The sequence below is a fragment of the Bubalus bubalis genome, chromosome 24 (genome assembly GCF_019923935.1).
Source record: "Bubalus bubalis isolate 160015118507 breed Murrah chromosome 24, NDDB_SH_1, whole genome shotgun sequence".
Lineage (NCBI taxonomy): Eukaryota > Metazoa > Chordata > Mammalia > Artiodactyla > Bovidae > Bubalus > Bubalus bubalis.
The window spans coordinates 27895043-27916943 of record NC_059180.1 but is presented as its reverse complement, the minus strand read 5'-3'; the positions used below and the strand labels follow the sequence as shown (position 1 = coordinate 27916943).

General features: G+C 44.3%; 1 protein-coding gene and 1 pseudogene across 4 annotated transcripts in view; one reads left to right on the top strand and one right to left on the bottom strand.

Annotated features, from left to right (window-relative positions):
* LOC112581783 overlaps window positions 1-21135 on the bottom strand; it is a 39695-nt pseudogene extending 18560 nt beyond the window's left edge.
* The window catches only part of ABCC1 (ATP binding cassette subfamily C member 1), a 151224-nt gene continuing 150234 nt past the window's right edge, over window positions 20912-21901 (top strand). For 3 of the 4 annotated variants that reach the window (XM_044935672.2, XM_044935670.2, XM_044935671.2), the window contains exon 1: window positions 21031-21181. In XM_044935672.2, the coding sequence (XP_044791607.1) occupies window positions 21134-21181 (48 nt within the window). In that variant the 5' untranslated portion in view covers window positions 21031-21133. Of the gene's footprint in view, window positions 21182-21901 lie in introns of all 4 variants that reach the window. The other variant, XM_025275035.3, reaches the window with a different exon arrangement.

The following is a 21901-nucleotide window of genomic DNA, read 5'->3' as shown; positions in this document are numbered from 1 at the left end:
GGCGGGGCGGGGGGGGTCTCTTTTATAAAGGCATTAACTTCATTCATGAGGGCTCCTTCCTCATGACTTAATCATTTCCCAAAGGCCCCACCTCCTAATATTACCACACTGGGGATTCAAGTTTCAGCATATGAATTTAGGGACGGGTTCTCTAGCAAGAGGAAATACATATTATTCAAAAATGGGTAAAAAAAAAAAAAATCCATGGAGTAGTAGAAGATATTTGAAATATATGTAAATAACAACATATTTGTGCCTAGATTGAATAGAGCTCCTTCAAATCATTAAGAAAAGTACAGTTGGTAGAAAATAGCAAGAGGCTTTAAGATACTCTTGCAAAAAGGAGGAAATCAATATGGGTAATAAGTGGTAGGGGACTGGGGGAGTGCTCAGCCTCATTTGTAATCACGGAAATGCAAATTGAAACCACAATGAGATACCACCATAAATTCTACATGCAGCACTTTTTCTGGATGCATGTCATGTTTTACTATTACCATGTTTTTAAAAATGTGTACATCACAAGGTAAAAAATAATGCAAACAGATAGGTAAAAAGTCTTTCTACCACTGGACCTCCAGACCCCACCCTCCAAACACCTCCTATTACTAGTGGCTGGTGAGGCCTGTCAGAGAGTCTGCTTGCAGTAGCATCTATGAATAAACAGCCACCTTTCATTGGATAGTTAGTGCCATAAATTTGTTTTGTTTTGGCCACGCCATGCAGCATGTGGAATCTTAGTACCTCGACCAAGGACTGAACCCATGCCCCTGCAGTGGAAGCTCTGAGTCTGAACCACTGGCTGCCATGATCAAACCCTCAGAAGCAGAACCAGTGAGTCCTTACCATTCAAAATGTCAAACTAAATTGCAACAGAAAGCAAAAGATCAAGCCCTCAATTAGGGTTTGATCAGGGAAGCAGAACCAGTGAGTCCTTACCATTCGTAACAAGGGATTTATTACTGGGATTAAATCTTATAAATTGTGGAAGCTGGTGGAGAATTCAATGCGCCTAAAGTTTTTGGAGATCAGCAAGGCCAGCAATCGGGGGAGCGGGGGTGAAGTTAGACACAAATTGGAAAGAACAAAGACAAACCACAAGCCATATCTGTTTCTGACATTGTCTTTTTATTACAGCCATTCTGATGTGTATAATGTGGTAGCTTCCCTGGTAGCTCACCTGGTAAAGAATCCACCTGCAATGCAGGAGACCCAGGTTTGATTCCTGAGTTGGGAAGATCCATGGAGAAGGGAAAGGCTGCCCATTCTAGTATTCTGGCCTGGAGAATTTCATGGACTGTATCGTCCATGGGGTTGCAAAGAGTCAGACATGACTTTCACTTTCACTTTTCACATTATGATTTGCTGAACTGTTTTAAAGTAAGTTACAGAGATCATGACATTTCACCTTAAACTCTCCAGTATACCACTCTGAAAAATGGTCACTAGTCAGTTCCGAGAAGTTTTTTGGGGGGAGCTGCATTGGGTCTTTGGAGAAGGCAATGGCACCCCACCCCAGTACTCTTGTCTGGAAAATCCCATGGACAGAGGAGCCTGGTGGGCTGCAGTCCATGGGGTCGCTAAGAGTCGGACAGGACTGAGCGACTTCACTTTCACTTTTCACTTTCATGCATTGGAGAAGGAAATGGCAACCCACTCCAGTGTTCTTGCCTGGAGAATCCCAGGGACGGGGGAGCCTGGTGGGCTGCCGTCTATGGGGTCGCACAGAGTCGGACACGACTGAAGCAACTTAGCAGCAGCAGCAGCATTGGGTCTTAGTTGCGGCATGTGGGATCTAGTCCCTGACTAAGGATAGAACCTGGGCCACCTGCATTGGGAGCTCAGAGTCTTAACCACTGGACCACCAGCAAAGTCCCAAAGTTTTTTTTTTTTAATTCTTATTTTCTTGATAATTTCCTCCCCTTTGTTTTCTCAATTTTATTTTTCTCAAATTCTTATTACTTGAATATGGGACCTTCTGCTATGGTCATCTAATATTCTTTATTTCCTTTTCTCTCTGGAAGACGTCCTCAATTTTTTTCTTCCTCTTGTTTCATTGAATATTTTTTACTTCTTAGTTTCTTGATTTTCCAAGAGCTTTCTGTTGTTGTTGTTCCCTGAATATTAAAAGATATCTTGTTCTTTACAACTTAAGTTTATACAGTGCTATATATCAATTATATTACAGTAACACCAGAAGTAATAATAACTAAATTTTAATCTCCTCCCCTCCGCCCCAGAAAAAGATAGCACTGTTCTGGGAATGCTATACCATCTATGATCTCTCTAAGATGTTTATGGCAGCTTTTTAGAAGTTTACTTTATTCTTCTCATTGTCACTGTTTCTTCAAATCTGCTTTTCCTGATTGTTTGGGAGTTATCTTTTATAATCAAAGCTTTTCTCAGATGGTTGGAGTCTTTTGCTGTTCATATTTCAGTAAGGCTTCTGAAAAGCTTCTGCAAAGCTTTCTGCAGAAAGCTTCTGCAAAGCTCTGCTGTGAAGAGAAGTTTTTAGACTGACAAGCTCTATTGTAGGGGCTTCCCTGGTGGCTCAGATGGTAAAGAATCTGCCTGCAGTGCAGGAGACTGAGTTTGATCCCTGGGTCAGGAAGATTCCCTGGAGAAGGGAATGGCTACTCACTCCAGTATTCTTGCCTGGAGAATCCGATGGATAGAGGAACCTGGTAGGCTACAATCTATGGGTTTGCAAAGAGTCAGACACGACTGAGCACCACACACACACACACACACACACACACACACACACTGACACACACACACCGACACACACACACAAGTTCTGTTGTAGGTAGATGAGAGAGATCCAGCCACATCATTGGAGAGCTCCAAATATCAGTGTCTGTAGGTCTTTCTCTTTGGCTACTCAGCTTCCTAGAGAGGAATTCTGCAATCTCCTCCTTGAAGGCTTGGTAGTCATTGGTGTTGCTCAGTAAATATTGACATATATACACTATCATGTGTTATTAAAATAGATTGCTAGTGGGAACCTGTGTTATAGCTAAGGGAACTCAGTCTGGTGCTCTGTGATGACCTCTAGGTGGGATGGGGTGGGGGGGGGGTAGCAGGGAGGTCCAAGTGGGAGGGGATATATGTATACATATAGCTGATTCACTTCATTGTACAGCAGAAGTACAATTCACTTCATTGTACAGCAGAAACTAACACAACAATTGTAAAGCAACTTAAAAAATACAAAAAAATATTTCTGTCTCTCTCCTTGCAACTGCACCCAGTATGTGAGGTTGGACTGTACCATGTCAGTAGCTATAACCAATGTGCTATGAGTGAAAATAATGTATGTCCCAGCAGTGAACAATCTGAGAAAAGAATTAAGACAACAATTTCATTTGCAAGAGCATACAAAAAAATACTTAGGAATAATTTAACTAAGCAGGTTTAGAATTATACACTGGAAACTATGAAACATTGCTAAAAAAATTAAAGAAGACCTAAATAAACTGACAGATATCTCATGCCCATGGATTGGAAGACTTAATATTGATAAGATGGCAATGCTACTGAACAGAATCCCCAGATTCAATGTGACCCCTACGGTCATCCCAATGAACATTTTTTGCACAAGTGAAAAAGCCAATCCTCAAATTCACAGGGAATTGCAAAGGACACTGAATAGCAACAAACAAGCAAAATTTGTAACAGAAGAACAAAGAGGAGGAACTCTTCTTGATTTTTAAAACACCACAAACCTACAGTAATCAAAACCATGTGGTCCTGACACAAGGATAGACATATACACCATTTGAATAGAGCTGAGAATCTGGATATAAACCCATACATATATGGCCAATGGATTTTGGGCAAGGATTCCAAGACCATTCATTGAGGGAAAGAACAGACTTTACAACAAATAGTCCTGGGACAAATGGATATGTATGTGAAAAGATTGGAATTGGGTGCTTATCTCACACCATATACAAACATTAACTCAAAATTGATCAATGACCTAAAGAAAAGAGCTGCAACTATAAAACTCTTAGAAGAAAACATAGGGATGAATCCTTATGATTTTGGATTTGCTAATGGATTCTTAGTTATGACACCAAAAACATTAGCAGCAAGAGAAAAACAGACAAATTAGACTTCATCAAATTAAAAACTTTTGTGCGTCAAAAGACATCGTCAAGAAACTGAGAAGACAACCTACAAAATGGGAGAAAATATTTACAAATCCTTTATCTGATAAAGGTCTAGTATCCAGACCATATAAAGAACATTTAAAACTCAGCAACAAAAATGCAAACAACCCAACTAAAACATAGACAAAGAATTTGATTAGACATTCCTCCAAAGCATAGCTATAAATGGCCAACAAGCACATAACAAAATGCTCAACATCATTAGTCATTGAGGAAAATACAAATATACCCACTAGGATAGCTACAACTAAAAAAAAAAAATAAAAAAAAATCCAGAAACCAAAGAGGCTATGGGATTTCCCTGGTGGCTCAGATGGTGAAGAATCTGCCTGCAATACAGGCAACCTGGGTTGGATTTGTGGATCGGGAAGATCCAGGAGATGGGAATGACTACCCACTCCAGGATTCTTGCCTAGGGAATTCCATGGACCAAGGAGACTGGGGGACTGCAGTCCATGGGGTTGCATAGAGTTGGACACGTTGGAGCCACTAACACACACACACAATGAAGCTATGGAGACATTTGAACCTTCAAACATTGCTGGTGGGAATGAAAAGTGTTTTGCTGTTATGGAAAACAGTGGTTCTCTTGAAAGTTAAACATAGAGTTACCGTGTTGTTCACGGTTCATGTATTGCTGAAGCCTGCCTGGCTTGGAGAATTTTTGAGCATTACTTTACTAGCGTGTGAGATGAGTGCAATTGTGTGGTAGTTTGAGCACTCTTTGGCGTTGCCTTTCTTTAGGATTGGAATGAAAACTGACCTTTTCCAGGCCTGTGGCCACTGCTGAGTTTTCCAAATTTGCTGGCATATTGAGTGCAACACTTTCACAGCATCATCTTTCAGGATTTGAAACAGCTCAACTGGAATTCCGTCACCTCCACTAGCTTTGTTCGTAGTGATGCTTCCTAAGGCCCACTTGACTTCACATTTGAGGATGTCTGGCTCTAGGTGAGTGATCACACCATCATGATTATCTGGGTCATGAAGATCTTTTTTGTACAGTTCTTCTGTGTATTCTTGCCACCTTTTCTTAATATCTTCTGTTTCTGTTAGGTCCATACCATTTCTGTCCTTTATTGAGCCCATCTTTGCATGAAATGTTCCCTTGGTATCTCGAATTTTCTTGAAGAGATCTCTAGTCTTTCCCATTCTGTTGTTTTCCTCTATTTCTTTGCATTGATCACTGAGGAAGGCTTTCTTATCTCTCCTATTTTGGGGGGTTCCAAAATCACTGCAGATAGTGATTGCAGCCATGAAATTAAAAGACGCTTACTCCTTGGAAGGAAAGTTATGACCAACCTAGATAGCATATTAAAAAGCAGAGATATTACTTTGCCAACAAAGGTCTGTCTAGTCAAGGCTATGGTTTTTCCAGTGGTCATGTATGGATGTGAGAGTTGGACTGTGAAGAAAGCTGAGTGCCGAAGAATTGATGCTTTTGAACTGTGGTGTTGGAGAAGACTCTTGTGAGTCCCTTGGACTGCAAGGAGATCCAACCAGTCCATTCTGAAGGAGATCAGTCCTGGGTGTTCATTGGAAGGACTGATGCTGAGGCTGAAACTCCAGTACTTTGGCCAGCTCATGCGAAGAGTTGACTCATTGGAAAAGACCGTGATGCCGGGAGGGATTGGGGGCAGGAGGAGAAGGGGACGACAGAGGATGAGATGGCTGGATGGCATCACCGAGTTGATGCACATGAGTTTGGGTGAACTCCAGGAGTTGGTGATGGACAGGGAGGCCTGGTGTGCTGCAATTCATGGGGTCGCAGAGTCGGACATGACTGAGCGACTGAACTGAACTGAACTGAATCATGTTGTTCAGTCGCTAAGTCGTACATGACTCTGTGACCCCATGGACTATAGCACAACAGGCTTCCCTGTCTTCCACTATATCCCAGAGTTTGCTCAGGTTCATGTCCATGTAACCATATGACCCAGAAATTCAATTCCTGGATATATACCTAAAATATTTGAAAATAGGTATTCAAACTAAGGGCTTCCTAGGTGGCACTAGTGATAAAGAACCCACCTGCTAACGCAGGAGACACAAAACAAGGGTCCGATCCCTGGGTCAGGAAGATTCCCTGGAGGAGGCATGGCAACCCACTGCAGTATTCTTTTTTTTGTTGTTTTGTTTCCTTTTTTTTCTTATTTATTTATTTATTAAATTTATTTTAATTGGAGGCTTATTACTTTACAATATTGTGATGGTCACTCCAATATTCTTGCCTGGAGAATCCCCACGGACAGAGGAGCCTGGCAGGCGACAGTCCATAGGTTCACACAGAGTTGGACACGACTGAAGCAACTTAGCACGCACTCATTCAAACTAACATGTGTATACATACATATATTGACAGCATCACTATTCACAATAGTCAAAAGATGGAAGCAGTCCAAATGTTCACCTGATGAATGATAAACATTGTGCAGCATCTCTGTGCTATGAAATATTATTCAGATGCCGAAAGGAATGAAATACAGATACTTGCTACAATGTGGATGAACCTCAAAAACATTATGCTAAGGGAAAGAAGCCAGACAAAAGGTCACACATTGTATGATCCCATTTATAAATTCCATTTGATGGTTTTCATTGTTCATGGCAGACACGTTTTACAATGTCTCTGGGAGCCTAGGGAAACACAGTTCCTGTGAACCTCTGGTCACAACATTTTCATGAACCAATTTCATGAACCAATCAACAAATATAATCTTGATTTATATGTGTTCCTCTTTAAAGAAATCTTATTTAGGGAATTCCTTGGCCGTCCTGTAGTTAGGACTCCATGCTTTCACTGCTGAGGGCTCAGGTTCTATCCCTAGTTGGGGAAATAAAGTCCTGCAAGCTGCATGGTGTAGCCAAAATTAAAGACAAAGAAAAAAATTTTTTAAGAAACCTTATTTAATACATATTTTTGGTTCATTAACATGGAACTCATGGCCAGCAGCAGTCACGCCTGGACAAAGCTTACCTAACGCATCCACTTTTTCGGAACACTAGGCAGCACTCCAGTACTATACTTGGGGCCACTTTAAACAGCGAGTTCAGTTCAGTCGCTCAGTCGTGTCTGATTCTTTACGACCCCATGGACTGCAGCACGCCAGGCCTCCCTGTCCATCACCAACTCCAGGAGTTTACTCAAACTCATGTCCATTGAGTCGGTGATGCCATCCAACCATCTCATCCTCTGTCGTCCCTTTCTCGTCCCGCCTTCAATCTTTCCCAGCATCAGGGTCTTTTCTAATGAGTCAGTTCTTCTCATCAGGTGGCCAAAGTATTGGAGTTTCAGCTTCAGCATCAGTCTTTCCAATGAATATTCAGGACTGATTTCCTTTAGGATGGACTGGCTGGATCTCCTTGCAGTCCAAGGGACTCTCAAGAGTCTTTAAACAGCGAAATTGCAAACAAAAAAGCATGAAAATGCAAAATGTGGCACCAAATATACCATGGACACTTGGTTACAGTATGTGAGCTGAAATGCCTTCCTCCTCTTCAGCTGGGAACACCCATGTAGAGCAACTCTAATTTGTTGCCACTCTATTCATCTCCACCAATGACCATGGAAGTCCTGTCAACTTTGAAATTACAAATAAATTAATTTAGTAAGACAAGTTCAGAAATGTGGAATCTACATATAAGGAGTATTCATTGTATATAGGGCTTCCCAGGTGGTGCTAGTGGTAAAGAATTCGCCTGCCACTGCAGGAGATGTAAAACACACGGGTTCGATCCCTGGGTGTGGAAGATCCTTCAAGAAGGAAATGTCAATCCACTCCAGTATTTTTGCCTGGAAAATTCTATGGACAGCAGATCCTGGTGGGCTCTAGTCCATGGGGTCGCAAAGAGTCGGACACAGCTGAGCAACTGAGCATGAGCAGGAGCACTGTACATAGAATAATCAAGAATAGGTCAATCCATAGGCACAGAACTCAGACAGATGGTTGCAGAGACAGGGGGAGAGCAGGCTGGGTGGGTTTCCTTTTGGGCAGTGACTTGAGGCTAAATACAACTGATGGCTATACAACACTGTGAATATCCTCAATACCAGTGAATTGTTCATTCTGATGTGGTGAATTTCATGTCATATAAATTTCACCCTTCCCCCTCAAAAAAAAAAATATATGACTCTAAGTGGGACTCTGAACCTCTCTTTTCGACTTTTGGCATGGTGATCATCCACCCTCAGATCATGGCTGCTCCAAGAAGCGGAGTGAAGACAACCCACATGGAGATGTAAGGTAAGCAAACAACACACTCAGTTCAGTTCAGTCGCTCAGTCATGTCCGACTCTTCGCGACCCCATGAATCGCAGCACGCCAGGCCTCCCTGTCCATCATCAACTCCCGGAGTTCACTCAGACTCACATACATCGAGTCAGTGATGCCATCTAGCCATCTCATCCTCTGTCGTCCCCTTCTCCTCCTGCCCCCAATCCCTCCCAGCATCAGAGTCTTTTCCAATGAGTCAACTGTTCGCATGAGGTGGCCAAAGTACTGGAGTTTCAGCCTCAGCATCAGTCCTTCCAATGAACACCCAGGACTGATCTCCTTCAGAATGGACTGGTTGGATCTCCTTGCAGTCTGTTTTAAACTACTGAGATTGAGGGGTTTTTGTTACTGCAACGTAACTGAGCCCATGTTGACTATTTCAGAGGTCTAAGCCTGTCATCATTGTGGGAGCAAGGAGGGATGGGAACTTGGGAATCTCACCATTCCTTGGTATCCTCTATCTTCATCCCCTGTTTTCAGTTGTGTGATTCACTTCATCCTCTACCGTGTCCCTTCCCAAATCTAGACTCTCTAAAACTTCCTGTTTTATGCTGTGGCTGGGAAAGATAAAGTCACCTGCTCCAGAGGGTGGTAAGAATCCACCCTCTTCTCGTGGTAACTTCCACACAATTCTTCAGCTTCTGGTCCCAATGCAACCCAGCTTTCACAGGTGATGGGCATTTTAGTTTCTCTGACTTCTCTGGTTTCTGTGGTGGAAATTAGCTTGGCCTTCATCTCTGTGTTCAGCTAATTCACTTACCACCTCTTTTCTATCTTCTGAAATTTTACCGGCACGTTTCATCTAATGTTGTTTCGTCTCCTATTTTCCTTTTCCTCATTAGTTTAAGGCTTCCCTGGTGGCTCAGACAGTAAAGCATCCGCCTGCAATATGGGAGACCCGAGTTCAATCCCTGGGTGGGGAAGATCCTCTAGCGAAGGAAATGGACACCCACTCCAGTTACCCTTGCCTGGAAAATTCCATGGGCAGAGGAGCCTGGTATGCTACAGTTCATGGGGTCACAAAGAGTCAGACACGACTGAGCAACTTCACTCACTCATTAGTTAAACGTTTCTTATTCCTTGGTGATCATTTTAGGGAGGTTATAGGAGGCATGTGGACTCATTACTTCATGGTGAATAAAGGGGAAGACGTGGAAAGAGTGACAGATTTCCTCTTCTTGGGCTCTAAAATCACTGCAGATGGTGACTGCAGTCATGAAATCAGAAGACAATTGCTTCTTGCCATGAAAGCTATGACAAACCCAGAGAGTGTGTTGAAAAGTAGAGACATTCCTCTGCTGACAAAGGTCTGTATAGTCAAGGCTATGGTCTTCCCAGGGGTCACATATGGTTGTGAGAGCTGGACTGTAAAGAAGGCAGAGCATCAAAGAATTGATGCCTTTGAACTGTGGTGCTGGAGAAGACTCCTGAAAGTCCCTTGGACAGCAAGGAGATTGAACCAGTCAATCTTAAGGGAAATCAACCCTGAACACTCATTGGAAGGACTGATGCTGAAGCTGAAGCTCCAGTATTTTGGTCATCTGATGCAAACAGTCGACTTTTAGAAAAGTCCCTGATGCTGGGAAAGATTGAGGGCAGAAGGAGAGAAGAGGGCATCAGAGGATGAGATGGTTCGATGGCATCTCCGATGAAATGAACATCAACTTGGGCAAACTCTGGGAGATGGTGAGGGACAGGGAGGCCTGGCGTGCTGCAGTCCAGGGGGGTCACAAAAAGTCAGACACAACTGGGTGACGGAACAACAACAACAATGGGAGGTAGCAGAGATCAAATGTATTCGGTTGGCATGCCTTGCTGGGGTCGTGAATGTTTTTCTGTTCATCGGCTCTAGACCAGCACAACCATTTCTGGTGACTGTGTAGCACCCCATTATCGGGATGTATCCCACCCCACCCTCACTGCCGCAGAGGATGTCTGGCAATGTCTGGAGACATTTTTGATTGCCACAATGGGTTGTGAGATGAGGAGGGCTACTCACATCCAGTGAGTAGTAGACAGGGATGCTGTCAAACATCCTGTGATGCTCAGGACAACCCCCACAACAAAGAATTATCTGGACCAAATGTCGATAGAGCGGAAATTGAGAAACTCTGTTCTAAAGGATTCCTATTGTCTTCAGAATAAAATTCAAATGCCTCAGCACAGCTTACAACACTCCAGCCTACCTTTCCCACACTCTCCCTGGCTCACCATGCTTCAGCCACAAGCATCTTTTCTATTACTGGAACACACCAAGCTTGTTTCTGCCACAGGGCCTCTGTGCTTGCTGTTTCCTCAGCCTGAATCTCTCTTACCCAGATTTTCTGGTTGCTGACATCATCCCTGCTCTGGTCTTTGTTCAAATGTCACTTCCTTTGTGAGATCTTCACCAACCCATCTTTCCCTCTCCACCCACCCCTGCTCTCATCCTTATCCAAGGAATAATCTGTTATACTTATTGCACCCTTCAAAGTATTAATCTTGAAACTGGCTGTTTTTCTGCCTTTGTTTATATTTATTACTTGATGTTATCTCTATGAGAGGAGGAACCTGTCAGTCTTGATCTCAAGCATTTTGCCTGCCCATGGTTTCTGCTCAGTAGATGGACAGAAGGTCTTGTTTAGAGATCCTCAAGTATTTTACGGGTATTTCTTCTCAAAGAATTTCTAAGAACTCTGTACCCCTTGCATATTTTTACTTAAGGTCTGAGATCTGTTTTTTGTAAGTTTAAATAGTTGCAGTCTTAATTTCCCAGTTATTATAAATATTGATATTTTAGAACATAATTTTACTTCATACTTTTAAATATACCTATCATTGTTTATTTTTAAAAATCCTTGAGCATAATCACACAGCATTATGGAAATAAATGGAAAATTTTGTAGGGAAAAAATATAAGAACAGGCTCTTAGTTGGAAATTTTATTTTATTTGGTTTTTTATCCTTGAACTTGTATTTCCATTCTATTTATCTCACAGACTTCTATCCTAATATACTTGAAAAGTTTTAAAATTAATCACCAGATCATACTTGTCTACAACAAAATGCTTATGTGTATTAATATATGTGTGTGTATATATATATGTTAATATATATATTAAAGTCCTGTTTCCCCAAGACTCCAATTTTGAAGATTATCCAGTGTTTATAAGGCTCTAACTTTTAAAATTTTTCTCTAAATTATCATTACAACTATTATTGGAATATAACTGATCAAAATAACATAAATATACTACATTACGATCAGTAATGTTATACACTGAAAAGTATGTTTTGTCCTCAATGAGTTTTTAAATGAGAGAGATGGGCTAGTTATTTTTTGGTGAATAATTTTAGGTCCACCTGTCCATGGAAAAGGGGCTTCTCTGGTGGCTCAGTGGTAAAGAATCCACCTGCAATACAGGAGACCTGGTTTGCTCCCTAGGGCAGGAAGATCCCCTGGCAACCCACTCCAGTATTCTTGCCTGGAGAATCCCAAGGACAGAGGAGCCTGGTGGGCTACAGTCCATGGGGTCGCAAAGAGTAGGACATTACTAAGCGGCTAAGCATGCACACATGTCTGGATTAATATTATTTATTGCTGAAATGCAACAAAGTTTAGAAAAAGTGCTATTGCCTCCCCTCTTCTTTTGCTTTTATAAAGTAAATTCTGAGAACTGTTTTTCACATACACAGGAGACCTGAATGGAAATTTTGTAACAGCTAAGTAATCCAAGGTCCCCCATGTTTGAAAGCCTGGGTAATTTGCCACATATCTCATTATGATAAGTTATCACAAATTATTTGTAATAATTTATTATCCAACAAGTTGGATAATGTTGGCTGGAAGCAAATAACAAATCATCTAAATTGCAGAAGGATTTGTTATCCTGTTCTCAGGGGCATTGTCCTTTCTAACTACATACTATTATCTTTTATCTTTATGCCTTTGTTTGGCATCCAGAATTTTACACCACAGCACAACATACCTCAGTAAGTTTCAAGATGAGTGAGAAGCACTGCCTTGCTTTCGTGCAGTGAGGGAAAGAGAATTGTGAAGGCGGAAACACGTTGGAGGAAGGCACTTTCTCAGGTGTCTTAGTTTTAGGAGACAGAACACACAGAAGCTGAGTTTTAAGCAGATTCTCTTTCTCCTCTATTGAGATCTAACTTCATAAAGATATTTTTATACAGATTATATAAATAGTTTAATATGAGTGTACCCATATGAAGTATCCACTTTGATGGGTTCTGACAAGTATGCTGCTGCTAAGTCGCTTCAGTCGTGTCTGACTCTGTGCGACCCCATAGACGGCAGCCCACCAGGCTTCCCCGTCCCTGGGATTCTCCAGGCAAGAACACTGGAGTGGGTTGCCATTTCCTTCTCCAATGCATGAAAGTGAAAAGTGAAAGTGAAGTCGCTCAGTCGTGTCCGGCTCTAGCGACCCCATGGACTGTAGCCTACCAGGCTCCTCTGTCCATGGGATTTTCTAGGCAAACACCTATGTAATTTCCATTGCATTCAAGGCACAGGAAATTTCCATTATTTCCTAACGTTTCCTCGTGCTCCTTTGCGTCAATAGTCCCTCACCCAGGAGCTCCTATTCCAGGAAGAATGTATACTAACCTGATTCCAATCAAGCCTTTAGATGGTAAGTTTACAGAAAATACAAAGGACAGAGGAACACATTAAACCACGCTAATGAAGAAATGCAAAAGGAGAAATCCAAGACTGTGGCGTATTCTACAGTATAACTGTCTTGATCTTTTTAACAAGACAGTGCTTTATATATATATATATATATATATACACACATGCACATATATGTATGTATATAAATATAAGAGTGAAAGTGTTAGTCGCTCAGTAATGCCTGACTTTTTGCAACCCCACAGACTGTAGCCCACCAGGCTCCTCTATTCGTGGGATTTCCCAAGCAAGAATATTGGAGTGGGTTGCCATTCCCTTCTCCAGGGGACCTTCCCAACCCAGGGATTGAACCCCGGGTCTCCTGCATTATAGACAGATTCTTTACTGTCTGAACCACCAGGGAAGCCCTCATTAATATAAAAGAGTGGGGACTCTTCTAGATTAAAAGACACTTAAGAGCCAGAAATATTAAATGCAGTACATGATCTTTCATTGTGAGAAAGTAAAAATTGGATCGGACTGGGAGAAGAAAACTCAGCCAGGCCATTCCTTAGGCTGGGCTAACAGACAGGATAAAGCTGGCTGCCGAGGTAACAGGAAATGAGTTTTCTTCCAAGGACACTTGCCGCTGTGGAGTGACATAGTGACCTCCTGCTCTGAGCGACCGCTACTTTCTCACTAGCTGAGAAACTCTGTTTTCTAAAATTATAGAAAATTCGCAGTTTGAAATTCTGTGAATACCAATGCCCTGCCTTCCTCTCTCCGGCAACTCAGACAATGAGCTGCCTTGAGTTTCAAGCCAGGTACAGAGCTTCAGGTAAAAATGTCCCGAATACAATGGTCCACAATTATTCAACTGTGTGCCTTCAGAAAGGACCTTGGGTCCACTTGGCTGTCCAGGCTGATATTAACCCCTTTATTCCTTGATCTCTTTGAGCTGTTGACTGGAAAAAATACATGCAATCTCAACGTTGAGTGTTATGGTTTATTTGGCAGAAATTTTTCAGATTTAAGCCCAGGAGGCAGGATCTCAAGTAACCCTAGGAGAATTGCTTGTGGGAGGCAGGGGAGGAGCCAGGTTATATAGAGGTTTTGCTACAAAGGGCAGGTAGTCTGAACATCAGAAGATTATTGTAAATTAAAGAAAACTAGATATTCCAAATTAAGGGATTTGGTGCTTCTCTATGTATGGGAAGATGCAAGAATCTGGGCTCCTTGAAATCATTCCTTTGATAGGCACTTAACTAATAGGACACTGATAGGGTCAGATTCAGCTTTTTGCCACCCTGAGTCCCCCCACCCTCCCGCCGCAGGTACACAGCTGGAGGTGGCCGCAGTAGCTGATGGCTTGATGACCACACATTCTTTATTTACTAATAGGACAGTTGACATTCTTTATCACGGTCTATTTTCCACCCAGTAGCCTGAGTGATGCTGATAAAAATCAAGGCACTCCAGCTCCTCCACTCAATTCCTTCCCGTGACCTTCTGCTTCACTCCAAGGACAACCCAAGTCTTCGCTATGAGGCCCTTTGTAAACAGGCCTCATCTCTACTCCAACCCCACTGGTTCTCTGCTGTTCTTTGGCTGTCATGCTTCAGCCCAGACCTTAGATTCACTGCTCCCCCTTCGTACATTTACTTAAATACCACTTCCTTGGCCTGTCTTTCCACATCATGCTTCCTCAGTCACGTCCAACTCTTTGTGACCCAATGGCCTGTAATCTGCCAGGCTCCTCTGTCCATGGAATTTTCCAGGCAAGAATACTGGAGTAGATTGCCATTCCCTTCTCCAGGGGATCTTCCAACCCAGGGATTGAACCCATGTCTCCTGTGTTGCCTGCATTGGCAGGTGGATCCTTTACCACTGCACCACCTGGGAAGCCCCTTCCTGCATCACTCCATCTAAATACTCACTCTCCAGACCCATACTTTATATTTTTCTTCTTAGCATTTGACTATCCTAAGTCATCTATATTATATTGTCCCATTTGCCTTGTAAATAGGTAAATCTCCTTCTCTCTCCCACGAGGATTTCAGCTCCATGGTATGGGTGGGGATTTTAGTACATTTTGCTCTCCGATGTAGCCCAAACTCTTGGACCAGAGGTCGGTAAAATTTTTCAGGTGAAGAGCCAGGCAGTAAACATTTCAGGCTTTATGACCATAAGAGCTCTGTTACAACTACCCAGCTCCAAGGTTGTAACAGCTATAAGAAAACATGTGGGACTGTGTTCCAATAAAACTTTATTTGCACAAACAGGTGGCTGGTGGTAGTTTGTTACCTCCTGCTCAGAACACAGGCTGGCAATAAATATTTGCTGACTGAAATGGGAAGGAAGACGAAGTCATGCTCTTATTGTAGGAGGAGGAAGAACCAATGACGTTTCAGATTGCATTAGAGCAGGGGTGAGATGAAGGGATGGTGGCTAAGCCTGTCTAAGGGGAGCCCAGACTACGTGATGCTCCAGAGGCTAGGGGTTCCAGGTAGAGGGATCAGCCAGGGGAAAGATTTGGAGGTGGGATGAGCTTCGTGGGGGGTTCAAGAAACAGAAAGTTCTCAGTGTGGCTGCAGCAACATAGTGACTGAGGACAAAGGGGTTCAGGATGACACTGGGGGGCTTCCCAGGTGGCTGAGTGGTAAAGAATCCGCCTGCCAATGCAAAAGACACAAGTTCGATCCCTGATCCGGAAAAAGCCCACATCCCACTAAGCCCAAGCGCCACAACTATTGAGCCTGTGCTCTAGAGCCTGGAGCCATAAGTACTGAGCCCACTCGCCACAACTACTGAAGCCTGTGCACCCTAGATAGTGTGAGCTCCATAACAAGAGAAACCTGTGCACTGCAGCTAGAGAAAATCCTGAGCAGCAACAGACAGCACAGCCAGAAATAAATTTTAAAAAGAAAAAAGATGACAAGGATGGGTAAGGACCAGGTCACAGAGGCCTAGTCTGTTTGTTTATTTTTGGCTGCACTGGGTCTTCATTGCTGCGCATGGGCTTTCTGGCGAGCAGGAGCTATTGTCTAGTTGAGGTGAGCGGCTTCTCACTGTGGTGGCTTCTCTTGTTGTGAAGCACAGACTCTAGAGCCTGGACTCAGGAGGTATGGCACACAGGCTTGGTTGCCCTATGGCATGTGGATTCTTTCTGAACTGGGGATCGAACTGAGTCCCCTGTGCTGGCAAGCTGATTCTCAACCTCTGGAAGAGACTGAGATTCTCAACCACCAGGGAATTTCAGGATTTTTTTTTTAAGTCTTTTGCTCCTTTTTCTGACATTTTTTTTTATCATAGTAAAACATACACAACATAAAATTATACATTTTATGACCATTTTAAGTGTACAGTTAGTTCTGTGGCATTAATTATACTCATATGGTTGTCCAACTGTCAAATAGAAACTCAGTGCCCATTAAACATCAAGTCCCCATCACGTCCCTCACCCCTGGCAACCACCATTTCACTTTTTCTCTCTGTGAGACTGACTACTCTGGGAGCTTCATGTAAGTGGACTCATCCAATATTTCTCCTCTTCTGACTGTCCTATTTCACTTAACATAATGTCTTCAGCTGAAGCTGAAGCTCCAACACTTTGGCCACCTGATGTGAAAAACTAACTCATTGGAAAAGACTCTGATGCTGGGAAAGATTGAAGGCAGGAGGAGAAGGGGAGGACAGAGGATGAGATGATTGGATGGTATCACTGACTCGATGGACGTGAGTTGGGCAAGCTTCGGGAGTTGGCGATGGAAAGGGAAGCCTGGCACGCTGCAGTCCGTGGGGACGCAAAGAGTTGGACACAACTAAGCAACTGAACTGAAGACTTCAAATTTCATCCCTCTAGCATGTGTGAAAATTTCTTTCCTTTTTAAGGCTGAATAATATTCCATTGCCTGTAGATGATGTTTTCTTTATTAATCTGTTGATGGACACTTGGGGTGCTTCTACATCTTGGCTATTGTAAACAATGCTGCTATGAACATGGGTGTGTGAATATCAAGTTTCTGCTTTCACTTCTTTGGGGTGTCTACCCAGAAATGGAATTGCTAGATCACATCCCATAGACTTTTGTACTAAGCACAATAGGAGGCCAGGGGAACTTAATGCAAGGGTGTTGCTTTCTTGTTTTAATAGGACCTCCCCCACACCCCTGGTTGGTGTGTTGAGCTCTGATTACAGCAGGGAGGGACAGGGATGGGAGACCAGGGAAAAGGCTGGTACAGCAGTCCAGGTGAGAGATAGCAGGAGCTGGAAGCTTCCAGTACGGCTAGGGAGGCCTCTACGGCGTAAATAACTAGATGATTACAAATAATGAAAAGTCCTGTGAAATAAATGAACAGGAACAGGAGGTTCCGATTCCAGAGAAAATAAAAAGGATCTCTCTGGCCTTTCTCATATATGATTCACTGAACTCATGGTCTACCAGGGCAGCTGATACTTGAAACTGAGATCCTGCATTTTCACCATCAATTTATTTTGTTTGCTTTCATTGGGTGGGTTTGGCCCAGGGCCCAGAGCCTCTGGGTCTAAGGGTGTTCATTACTGTTCCAGGGCTGCAGAGAGGAAGGAAGGGGCTTGGAAAGAAGGGGAGGGGAAGACTTTTGAGTTTGTGGCTGAAAAGAAGTGCGGGGAGGGCTTGGCAGTTAAGAGCAGGGCTGGATCTCCTCTCTGCCACATCCCAGCTGTGGGATCGTGGGCAAGTTACCTCATCCCTCTAACCCCCAGTTTCTGCTCCTGGAAAACAGAAACCTCATTTGTTTGGTCTGTCTTCTGCTTGTTCCTCATGAAGGCAGAGATCCTTGTTCTGTTCACTGATGTGTCTACAGCACCTACATGGTAGGCCCCAATAAATATTTTTAATTTCTATACTCATTTTCTATGTTAAATTTTCGTATAAGATATAACTTTGTTTGTTTTGGCCACACTGTTTGGCACGCAGGATCTTAGTTCCCTGACCAGGGGTTGAAACCATGCCTCCTGTGGTGAAAGCACAGAGTCCTAACCATTGAAACACCAAGGAATTTCCTAAGGCATAACTTATAGAGCAAAGCACAGCTTCCTTAAGTGGCCAGCTCGATGAATTTTAAAATATGTCTTGTGTGTATAGGTGTGTGTGTGCATGCTAGGTCCCTTCAGTCGTGTCTGACTCTTTTGCGATCCTATGGACCATAGCCCGCCAGGCTCCTCTGTCCATTGGATTCTCCATGCAAGCATACTGAAGTGGGTTGCCATGCCCTCCTTTAGGGGATCTTCCTGATGCAGCGACTGAATCCATGTCTCTGCATTGGCAGGCAGGTTCTTTACCACTAGCGGCACCTGGGAAGCCTCATTAAATTTTCACCTAAGGTCTAACATTTTTTTTTTTTTTTTTTTAGTTGCAGCGTGTGACATGTGGGATCTTAGTTCCCCGTCCAGGGATTGAAACTGTGCCCTGCAGTGGAAGCATGTAGTCTTAACCATTGGACTGTCAGGGAGTCCTCTAAGGTATAGGTTTTATACCTTATAAACTATAAAAGTATAGCAAACTTAAGTGTCCATCTCAATGAATTTTAAAATGTGTGTGTGTAGGTATAAACCACCTAAGGACCACCAGATCAAGTTAAGGACATTTTCAGCTCTCCAGCAGGCTCTCTTGTACCCCTTCCTAATCATATTCCCTAACAGTAACCATTATTCTGACGTCAATCAACATCTATTAGTTTTAGCCTGTGCTTGACCTTTATCTATATGTGATCATGAGAAATACACTTTCGTGCTTGTCTTTTTCTGTTCCTTATTACCTGTTGTGAGATTTGTCTATATTGTTACATGCACTAGTCATTTGATGCGATTTTATTTATTTTTTGCTCTCTCATACTGTATTGTGTGAATATACCACAGTTCATTCATCCTTTTGACAAGTTGTTCTGGTTTGGGGTATCTGAATAAAGCTGTTCTGAACATTTTTGGTAGCTGTCTTTTGGTGGACGTAAGCACTCCTTTGAGAAACGGAATTGCTGTGTCACTGTGTACTTGCATGTTTAGCTTTAGGAAAAACTGCCAAATGGTTTTCCAAAGTGGTTGAACCAATTTACACTTCCACTACAGTTTCAGTCCTGCTGTAACAGCTGTGACAAGATTTAGCGATTTCCTTTTAGTCATTCTGGTGGGTGTGTAATGGTATCTCACTGGGGTTTTACGTGCAATTACCTGATGACTAATGATGGAGAGCACCTTTTCATATGTTTGCTCAATAAATACTTGTTGGAAGAATGAATGAATAAAGAATTTGAGTAAAAATGGAAATAAATCGGACCATCTTGGGCCCTGCTTAAAATCCATCAGTGGCTCCCCATCACTCATGGGACTAGGCTGAAATCTCTCCCCTGGCCAACATGGCCCTGCATACTCTGGGACCTCCTGATCCCTCCTGCCAAAGATGAGCCCTTTCTGCTTCTCTCTCCGGATTCCTGTCTTCAGGTTCCTCCAGGGACTTGCTCTGTCCTGCTACATGGTTTTCCACAAGCTATTTTCTTATCCCAGAACACAGCTCAGACCCCATGAAACCAGACTCATCACTTGTTTCTCAGCTCAAAAGATTCTTCCTCCAGGCAGCCTTCCCTGACTTCCATTGCCAGGAGGCCAGGATCCTTTAAAACCCTCTTACTTACACTTTCTTCTTAGGTTTTATCACAGCTGTAAATACCCTTTATGTGATCATTTGATTAACCTGTTCCTCCCATCAAACAAAACAAAATAAAACAAAACCACACACTTAAACCCTCACAAGAAACCCCACAAAGAAACCCCCCATAAGAAACCCCAATGCTTTATAAAAGCATTATAAGAGCAGAAACTTTGTCTTGTTTCTAGCAAGACCCAGCATATAGTAAATGCTCAGTAAGTATTTGTTCACTATAAATGTCAGAGCAACAGCCCAAAGAGCATTATTACCTGAAAGTAATTATCCCATAAAAATCCACTCACCCCGAGGGGGACCTAGGCCACTTACTGTCTACACCATCCCTGACAAAGTACTCTTGCCTCACTGGGCTTCAATCTCCTCAACTGCAAGATGGGGATAATAACAGTACTTACCTCTTGGAGTTCTAGTGAGCATTTCACAAGTTAGTTCAAGTTCATTGCTAACTCAGCCTTCGGAAGCCCCATGATTGTGAATGCTTATTAATTTTTACTGTATCTCTAGGCCTCCCTTTCTTGACTTCAAAGGTGAGGATCAATAGCCTGGTTATTTCCTAAGTGCTATAGAGAGAGTGGAGAAAATGCCAAGCTTCTCTGCACAGAGCTGTTCGGGATAGAGTTTGGAGTCTTCAGGCCTTGAGTCAGGCTGGTCATGGCTTCCAATCCAGCTCCTGCTATTTGCCAGCTATGTGTCCTTGGGTCAGTCGCTTCACCTCTCTGAACCTAAGTTTCTCCATCTGTACAGGGCAGATTAGATTGAGTATCCACCTCCTGCAGTTTCCCAGTCAGCTCTTGAGCCAGCAGGCTGGGTTAGCCCGGAGGACCCTGGAGAAGTCACTCAACCTCTCTGCCGTCAGTTTTCTTCCTTCATGAAAAGGGAGTCACAACAGAGTCCAGTGAGGACGCAGCTACGGTGTCTGGCACTCTGCGCTCATCGAGGGATCAGTGCATATTATTGCCCCTGGTGGTTTCTATTACTGTTGCTGTCGTCTCGATGTTGTTGTTACAACAGGATTTGAAAACTGGTCTGGGGTCTGGACACAAGGGTCGCGCTCGGTCTTTCCCGAGCCTCTGATGGGGGTGTGGTGGGGGTGGGATCGGGCGCCTAGGGAGGGCGGGGGTCCGGTCCCGGTGGCCGCAAGGTCTAGCGTGCAGCCTCTCCGCGTGGCCCACGCGGGCCGGGCGAGGTGAGCGGGGCGGGGCCGGGCGGGGCGGGGCCGCCGCATCACCGTGACGCGCCGGCCAACCAGGCGGCGTTGCGGCCCCGGCTCCCTCAGTCGCTGCCTCCCGCCCTCGCCGCCACCGCCACCACCGCCGCCGCCAGCAGCCGGGCCCGTCCGCCCGCCGCTGCCCGTCGTGCCCGAGCCGGCCGCATGGCGCTCCGGGATTTCTGCAGCGTCGATGGCTCCGACCCTTTTTGGGTACGTGCTCGGCGGCCGCGAGCGTCAGCGGCAGGGAGGCCGGCCGGCGGGCGGGGAGGCCGGCCGGCGGGGGGAAGCGCCGGGCTCGAGCGGGTTGGGCCCGCGGTCCCGGGGTCCCCTGCCACCCCGAACGCCGCGCTCCCCTCCCCGCAGCCGGCCTGGCGGGGCCCGCTCCCCACCCTGCCCTCAGCCGGCCCCCTTCGGGAGAGCAGCTGATGGGAGGCGGAAAACTTGGGTGACTGGGTTCCAGGGAAGCAGGGCGTTGGGGAGGGGTTGCAAATGCCCGACTCTGGTGCTTTTTGGGAAAGGTGAGGGGCCAGAGCCTGGGAGAGGGGGCCTAGAAGAGGGGCCCTTTCTTCTCTGGGGTTCCCCCTCCACTTGAAAATAACCTTCCACGGACGGAGACGCCAGAGATGGGGGGTGTCTCCCTGCTTAAGTTCCCCCATCTCCTTTGTGGCTTGGAACCCGCTTTCACAAACACCCGGTTGCCAAAGGGCTGAGCTGGGGAGGGGCTCAGACTGTGGAAAGGGGCTTCCAGTGGCTTGAGGTTTGCCCCCTCCCCAGTTGTTTTGCATACACATTAAGTTCCTGTGGTTACATGTTTTTGACATCTTTTACTTTACTTCTGTTTAATTCCTGTGGGTTTGGGTTTTGGGGGAGGGGTCGAGTTTGAGGGGACAGGGGAAGAATTAGGGAAGTTTCAGGAATAGCCAGGAAAGA